Consider the following 8984-nt stretch of genomic DNA (forward strand, 5'->3'; position numbering starts at 1 on the left):
CTCCAAAATATCTAAGCCATTCATTCTAATTAACAATATGTTACTATTTGACAAGTAAATTTAACTCTAGAAGGGGTTACAAACTGTAATCCAGCTCAAAGGTAAACTCCCCTGGAATGTGCGTGGAGAGATCCAGTAAGGAAATCCTAATCCATGAGCAAAAAGTGATACTGTATCTTCTGCACCTACATCTTTTGACCAATCAGATATTTTGCCAATAAATGGGGATGCCTATGTAAATGCAGCAAAAACCACAATCTGAGACAGTTGTACGCATTCAATGGTTTTATTGGTGTATTGTTCAGTTCCCATTAACACATCAGGAAATTACCACAAGACAAGTTTCACTTACTCAAGAAGCCCCTTAAACCTACCAGAGATCAGCCAGTCAGACATACTGACACACACACGCACACACACGTCCAAACATGCATACACCTGGTCAGATCTCAACATGTAGCTAGTCAATCTTACCTGGACTTGGACATCCTTTACGAACCAATAGTTATTTTAAGGGGACCCTTTAAGGGCGAGGTTAATATACTACACCAAAACTAAGGAACAGAGGTGCACTGCTTCCACCGTCTACTTGACTTGAGAGCACAATTCACTCGGCGATTGAACAGTAAGAGTTCAGTAAAATGATGCAAGATTATAAATCCCTGTCGCTTTTGTCTTTCGTTGTTGTGTGGATTCATTTATATCTTACAGGAGGACACCAAATCACAGCGATTCTAATATTACATAATTCAGGAAATGTCTGCCCCCCCCTCCACTCCCCTTCCACCTCCTGACCATGGATGAGACGCATCGTTTCCTGTTCCAATCCTGCAACGCGCCCCGGAGCCGCTCTATGGGCAGTTTGGGAATTGGCTTGGGTTCACCTGTGCAGCAGAGCGTCTTTGTTCACATGCTTGGTTTTTCTATTTGCCGCTAAACTATCGAGGAGCAAAACATTGTAGAAACTTGGTAAAAATGTGAGGATCAATCATCAGAGCAGATGTGAGGTGTAGGGAGGTGGAAGACAATCCTGTCAGCTAAAGTGGAGGTGACTGTGTGCTTTACTGCATATGTTACCCCTGCCTTGTCAGCTTTCTACGTTAGACACACACGGCACAGGAAAACCCAGGCCAACTTCCAAACCACCCACAAAGTTTTAATGAGCCTTAACTGGACACACACAAGTTATGAGTTTCTGTCCTAGCTTGCTTACTGTTCAAAGTAAGACCTAAGTAAGGGCAGAACCAAGTAGTGACAGCTTTCTACACGACAGTTCAGATCCTTAAAATTGGAAATAAACCCCCCCCAAAAGAACAATAGTCACTGGGGGGGTGGGGGGTGAGAGGCCGAGGAGAGGGAGGGGGGGTCAGACAGGTGTTTGACGGTGTGCGGGCATCCCTCCCTCCAAGGCTTGGTTGGGAAAGGTCTGTAAAGCAGGTAGGTGCGTGACAGGAGAGGAGCCATGCCTCTTCCAGCGCTGTGGGCTGCCCTTCGTTCAGCTTTCCACACTTAAAAACACACAGCGAGCGTTCCAGAGAGGAGGAGAAGGAGAGCACTGGGGGGGGTGGTGATGGAGGAGTGCAAGAGAGGAGGGATGAGAGGCTCATTCGGTGGCCTTGAGGGAGAAGGAGAGCTTGGGCCGGGACTTTCCCTTGCCCAGGATCATTTTCTGCTCCTCCTTCTGCTGCCGCTGGCGATCCTGATCCAGCTTCATCCTCTCCTCATGAATCTTTCTCTGCTCCTCTACGATACGCAACTGCTCCTCAGCCTGGTGGGGGGAGACACACACAGAACGGGTCAGTTCAGGATAGAGAGATCCTGCAGTGCCAAAATGCCACAAACTGTTTGCTGTTACTTTTGATAAACTGTTTGATATTAGCTTTGAGATATTAATATAATGTTTGTTTTGCTTTCTGTCTTGTTTACTACAATCTTGGCGTGTCCATGTCGTGTCCAAATCAAATAAATAAATCTTACAAACGAGTTAAGTGCCAGACAGAATATAAACAGGCAAGGGAAAAACAATTATTGTTAACGGCTACTGATAACCATCAATATAAAACCTATGCCAGCATGCAATACTATGTTGTACTTGAGTTGTGTTTCTCATAGTTTCCCTGGAAATCTGTCAATAACCACAATTTCATAACAAAAATGCCAATACCACTTTCGCATGAAATCTACGATGACCACGTATTTCAATATCAACACGACCACATTTCATTATGGAATTGCCCCGTTTGCATTTTGGGGTTTGGGAAAGTAGCTAAATATCTTTTTCTCTTTGTACAGAACAGAGAGGAGAAGCGAGTAGAAGAGGGCGTACCAGCTTGGCCTGAGCGTCGGCAATCTTGCGGTTATTCTCCTCCAAGATTTTCTCCAGTTCCTCCCGTTTGGATGTTTCTTCCTCCTAAAGGGGTGACACGATGCCATGTTAGCGCGCACACAGGCTACGGCCGCACAACATCCCTGCACAGACACACACTCCCACATCATTGACCGCTCAACATACACACACATTGGCACACTCACTTGTCTTCATCCTACCACAAAAGGAGTCTGCTCAGGCTCTCCCTCGCACATCATAACCACTCTTTCCCATTCTTTCTCGCAATCAACCGGAATGCTTTTAGAACACAGGAGAACAAAATTTGTCAAAAGGGAAAAATAACCCCCCTTTTTTCTCTCTCCCGCTATTCGTGACAATACCCTCCCACATAGGAATCACTCAATCACACCTTTAGCCTTCACTTGATCATTAAGACATTAAAAGGGAAACCCACTCGGCACACTCATAATAGACAGAAACAGGTATAAAAAGACAAAACATTCTAAAAAATCTATTTGCCTCTTTCTTATCATCATCATCATCAATAATAAAGAGAAAAAGGATACAAAAAAGGAGTGAATAGTTTTGGCTCACCAATGTACGTATACCTACGCATTTTCCTTGCCTGTGTATCTACACAACTGGTGAAAGCATTCGTCATTAAACGGTTGAATATTTACTGTCTCGTCCAGACTGTGTCCCCTGCAGAGAGACAGAAGCGCTCCTGGGGAGGGGGGGGGGGGGCTGCCATACGCGCCCGGCCCGCCTGTGGCCTTCCTCTTTAAAACTGATCTCTGTACTGCTAGCCTGCCGCCTGCAGCCCAGCTCGCAGTGACTCTTTAAAGCCGCTCTCAGCTCACATCGAGACAACATAATGCAGCAGCAGAGTACAGTGGTGTACAGTACAGTGGAGCAGTACTGTGCAGAGGAGTAGGGCTGAACACAGTACAGTACGTGAGTGAGCTGGGAGCTGTCTGCAGGCCAGTTCAGGTCAAAAGGTGTTAAAGAAGGTGGTGTTAACACAAGTTGTGTCCAAAATCATGAACAAAAATAAAAAAAAACACCCCTAAGGAGAAGCAAGTCATGAGGACGTCACAAAGAGTACATTTGTTGTTTTTCTTTAAAAACAAGTTAGTTTCAACACAAAAAAGGAATATTAAATAAAGAAAGAGGGTTAACAGACAGGGATAGACCAGAGATTGTTGACCTTGCAAACAGGAAACTGGAAATGGAGGTCCGTCATTGTTATGTATTCCAGAGCGGATGCCTTCTAATGGGAGCTTTTCAAAACAAGGATTATTAAGAGCGGGGAGGATAATATCAACTTTATAGGACACAATAAACTAAACTGTGTATGTAATTGTAGCCTATTAAAACAAAATTCACTCAAAACAGAAAGCGGCCTTCCTAGTGTCAAAGTAACTATTACCCTCCCTCCCCAAAAAGTACGTCTAGGATGTGTGTGTGTGTGTGTGTGTGGGGGGGGATCTGAATAGGAGAGATGGGGGAGGGAGAGCTCAGCGAGGCGCACTGGGGCCACATTTCTCACCCGATTAGTACCGAGCCACTGGCCGATTCCTGTTTGAGTCAGGGTCGCTGGGCATTGGCTGCTCCTCTCATTCACATAACATTATGACTGTACAAACCATGGCCCTCATTAATGAAGCCTGGAGAGAGAAGAAGGCCCCGCGTCTAGTCTACTCAGCAAAGTGAAGGGCCTCAAGACGACTACCGTCCACACTAGCTGCTAGAACAAGAAATAGAAAAAAGCTAAATTGGGCTAAAGGGGACTGATTTGTCACTAATAAGCCAAAGCTTCTCATCCCTATTTGTTTGTGGTTGGGCAAACCTGTGCTTGCTGCATACCTGGGGCAATAAAAATGTGCACTGAATATTGGACACAAACAGAGAAAGTGACTGATAATGGAATGTCAATTTGAAGAGAGCTCTTTATTAGAGATGTAAAAAGGAGACATTTACAATAATGAAAATAAAAGTTATGAATAATTCTGAATAGGAATGTATGAATGGGGAAGGAGGGAGATTTATGAGATTGAATAAAGGGATGAAGTCTGTAAATTCTCATGTCTGCCATGGCAAAAGTTTCACCTGAATCCCCCAGTGTCTTACTTTGACTGTCAACTGCCAAATATCGTCAATTTCTCTTTCAATCTACTACCTAAGTAGAAACCTGAGCTCTTGCCCTTTTAATCGCTCAATCTACAACTTCTGAAGCTCACAGAACTCTATCCCACCTATCCTGTACTGAGCATCAGCCATGACAGCAATGCGCTACCCTCTCACCTCCCATGTAGAAGTGAAACTTGTGCCATGGCCATGTCGGGGGAAGGGGGGAACCCACTTTCCAGAGTAGTGGGGAGGGGGGGAGACGACTGCGTTCCCAACGACCGAGCGTTACCTCTCTGGCCTTCTGGGCCTGCAGCTCAGCATGCCTCTGTCTCTCCAGCTCCTCCAACAGCTGGCGCTCCATGATGCGCTTGGCCTCCTCCACACGCCGCAGCACCTCCCGCTCTATCTCGTCCCTACGTTTCTCCAGCTCCTCCTCCACCCGCTTGGCCACCAGCTCCTCCACGCGACGCGCCGTCTCCTCCTCGATCAGCTTCTCCTCTATCTCCACCTGACGGCTGCACGGCATGGGTGGGGAGAGAAAGAGGGGAGGGTTGCTGACATGGTAGCAAAAGTGACATGACACGATCAATGCATATTCAGTTACCGTTGAATCAATGTACCCTAAAAGCCAGATTTCTACAGAAACAACCTCTGGGAATTGTGCATTTGTAAGCTTATCAGGGTTATAAAACTACTTATGTAAAAAAAAAAATATATATATATATATATATAAAAGGTTTAACTTAGTGTTTCATTGATTTGCAGCACATGGCACGATGGAATATGTACTAAACGTGTGTGGACAACAGGTGATACGGGGGAGTCCTGATGCGACTAGACACGATGACCCCCCCACACCATCCTCCTTTCATGGAAGGAACTGAGCCTGTCCAGAGCAGCGGAAGACTGGGGGGTAAAGCTAGGTGTGGGTCAGTCCAAAAGGCATGCTCAAGGGAAGTTGGTTTGTGCACATGAACACAAGGCACGCATTTAAACCATTTCAGCTGCCCTATCAAAAGGACGTGAGTGTTGTCACATTGCTTCAGGCACGACTGAAAACACTGTCCCTCTCGCCGATTTAATTTGGTTTAGTCAAACATAACCAGGAAACCTAAAACCCGGGTCCTTGCTTATCAGGTAGCCCTGTGGTTAGCCAGTAAAAGGCCACACAGCAGACTAGATGACTATTGTGTTGTAAGTATCAGGTGTCAATCAGCCACTGGCCAAAAGGTGCACAACAGCTGCTTCCCCCAGTCTTTATTTCTCTGTCAGACCAATATCAACTGCCTACAAACAGACAAGATGTGGGCATTATGTGAGGTGCTCGCTATAGCAGAAAATATGTACACACACTGACAGTCAATCTTAGTGTTGCAGGGGCCAGATGAAAGTCCTGTGGTTGGACTTCAGTGGTTCAGAGCCAGAGGGGCATACCTGACATTATTCATTTGACAGGTGAGCAACTTACTGTAGTTGACGCCCCTCCCTCCCCTGTTTCATTTAACCAGTGATTAGGCCTAAATTATAATTATGACATTAAAATGTATTAACTCAATTTGGAAATAAATGTCACATAAGACACAGCTTGGAGGCAGGATTAATATTGTTGACAACCTTTTTGAGGACACGTAAGCTAGCCAGAGAAATCTCTGTGTCACATCATCCATAGATCGTTGATATCGTCACTAAATCGTTGAATTGTGATGCATGAAACATGACATACAAGGTGGCCACTCAGATTGCCACTTACGCACAAATATACAAATGTATAGTTACTAGATGCATGATAAAAGGATTTGAAATGTATACATCCCATTATTAGACTAAAGAAACAAGTGAATTGCAGCCAAGTGCCTTAATTAGTTAGCTGGTTGGCTAATGGTGCAGGTACTAGTAGGCTTACATAGCTGATTTGGGCCTCCTCTCCCAAGACACGTAGCTAACGTTAGCTAGCCAGTTTACTAGCTTGCTAACTAACGCCTATGCCTGAGTGAATGGACGGATCTATTAGCATTGTAGCTAACTAGCGAATGTAGCAAGCTAGTTAGCATGTCATTCATATTGGATAGAATATTCAGTTACGACTCACATCTTCCTCTGTCTTTCCATCTCAACCTTCTTCTCCTCCTCCTCCTTTCTCTGTTTTTCGTCCAAGGCGCTTCTCTTGCTCAACGTCCTGCCGAATATGTCGATTCTCTCCGGCGGTGTGACCGCTCTCTCCCTTTCCCTGCGGGTCGAGACTGTGGCTGACCGGGAACGAGAACGCGACTCTCTGCGCCTGTTCCTCTTCGCTTCACGGGACTTGGATCGCTTCTTGGACCTCTCCTTGTCCCTTGAACGCGACCGGCTCCGTTTTTTGCTGTGCTTGCTGCTTTTGGAGTGTTTGGAACGGGACGAACTGCGACTCCTCGAGCGACCCATGGCTAACGTTACCTCCTCAAGTCGAACGTTCCCAGTTAGCTAGTTCTGTCGTTGGAAATAACAGTAAATAGCACGGTGATACTCTTACACCTCACTACCTGCAATATTTGCTCAAACTGTATTGCTAAAACATTCGTATGTTTCATTCGAACGTGGTTATTATTCTGCCCTGATAACCTGCGGCGCTAAAGCAAGATGGCGACTAGCTCCTTTTTCCCACAATGCAATGCATTCGGCCTTTTCCGACTATCTTCGGAATCTGCCCCTCCTGTGCTGAGTTGAACTCGGCTGTGCTATATGCAGCATGATGGAAATTAAATGTAGTTAAAAAATAATCAACCAAATCAAACTCGTTTGATAACATCAAGGATGTGAATTGACAGGAGTGTGGTCAGACCAATCATGTATATAAACCCTGGATTGATGATCCTATGTATTGGCCATTGAAAAGCTTTTCTTTTTTACAGTCTATGCTTTGAAGACACTAGTCGGCCATATTGGCACTCCCCAGTAGGCTCATTCTTCCATAAGAATGAACGACATTCTATAGCTTTTCAATAGAAGGGTTGGTTGTTTAGCAACAAAACCGATGCAAATCTATGGGGCAAAATAAACTGGGTTGGCTTAGATTTTTGACAACATATTTTGTCTCCAATGTTTATTGAAAACATAAATGTGCACAATGAGCACTTGTTGTCTCAAATATCATTACATTTGTTGGTTAGCTAGCTAGCGAATTTGAGCCATATTAGCATAGACATGACATCAGTCAAAACACCTCAAACCAAGACATATCAAAAATAAGATAAATATAGCTGAAACGAGCCGAGTGGCACAGCGGTCTAAAGCACTGCATCTCAGTGCTCGAGGCGTCACTACAGTACCTGGTTCGATTCCAGGCTGTATCGCAACCGGCAGTGATTAGGAGTCCCATAGGGCGGCGCACAATTGGCCCAGGGTAGGCCGTCATTGTAAATAAGAATTTGTTCTTAACTGACTTGCCTAGTTAAATAAAAGGTTAAATACACATTTTATAAAAAATAAATAAAACAACTATGATTCCCCACATGGCAGCTTCTTGTCATTGCCGCTTGCTATCTGACCATCCCGAATCACAACAACACATGAACTCCTGCCCCACTGAAGCGTGCGCATCGTTTTCGTGATCTTGTCAGTTAACCAGTCTATTACGGGTTTTTTTTGTAGTGGGGACAGTAACATTAGTAATATACATTTTTTAAATAATTGTTTTCATTTGTATGTTTAGCTCACATAATATAATTTAAATGTATGTATTTAGGTGTCTGTAATATAATACATGTGGCAAAAACGAATGTAGACATTAATAAATGGTTTTCTATAGCTTCCAAAATATTTGTTACGCTGGTGGGGGAATGCCAAGATGGAGGCACAGTGGCTTAAACACGGTGTATTAGCCAATCTAGTGTATATACAAATCTTTGGGTCAGACCTAACCAAGTCATCATCACACTGAATTTGCCAGTGGACGCCTGACCGAGGTCACCTAATCTGACATTCCCCTAAATCAAATTAGAAATGTTCCACTTGATCTGTAACAAGGGCTGCGTTCAATACAAAAAAAAACCATAATGTAACATTAAATTAAACTGAAGCGGTGCTGTTCTGAACGACCAGTTGAAAAACGGGGAGAGGTTGGGTTTTGGGTTCAAAATGCAGCGGGGCGCATTAAATACGTCACTCATTGCTTCATGCCGCACCTGTCACATCCACCAAACGGAGCAAACGTACCTAAAAGGGCGCGTTCCTCTGCCCAGGCGTTGCTGACACATGCCAAATCTTACAATGCCTAGATAGGTATTTTAAGTATCAGTTAAACACATCATATGTTATAGCAATCTGTCAGTGGATGACGTGGCACGCAACCATTGATTGATGCATGCAACATCTGAGCAGTGGAACACGACCAAAGTCTGTTCGAAAAGGTTGAAGAACGCTTTGAGGAAACATGTCGTCGTTCAGTACAAGCCATTACAAAACGTAGCAAACGTTTAACCGAACTGAATGCACAGACAACATGGCAGATTCAAACAGGAAGGATGACGGTAAGACATTTCATAGGCTC

The 8984-nt window shown here is 44.5% G+C and overlaps 1 protein-coding gene across 2 annotated transcripts; it reads right to left on the reverse strand.

The window, feature by feature from the left end:
- Positions 1-270: 270 nt before the first annotated feature.
- On the reverse strand, positions 271-7113 carry arglu1a (arginine and glutamate rich 1a). 2 transcript variants are annotated; one of them, XM_014163981.2, is made up of 4 exons: positions 6549-7113; positions 4749-5013; positions 2327-2410; positions 271-1768 (listed from the first exon to the last, which is right to left on the reverse strand). In XM_014163981.2, the coding sequence occupies exons 1-4, from the start codon at positions 6878-6880 to the stop codon at positions 1604-1606; spliced, it is 846 nt and encodes a 281-aa protein (XP_014019456.1). In that variant the 5' UTR covers positions 6881-7113; the 3' UTR covers positions 271-1603. The 2 variants fall into 2 exon arrangements, with proteins under 2 accessions (XP_014019456.1, XP_014019457.1); XM_014163982.2 differs by having other exon boundaries at positions 4749-4974; positions 6549-7112.
- Positions 7114-8984: the final 1871 nt, after the last annotated feature.

The sequence above is a fragment of the Salmo salar genome, chromosome ssa21 (assembly GCF_905237065.1).
Source record: "Salmo salar chromosome ssa21, Ssal_v3.1, whole genome shotgun sequence".
NCBI lineage: Eukaryota > Metazoa > Chordata > Actinopteri > Salmoniformes > Salmonidae > Salmo > Salmo salar.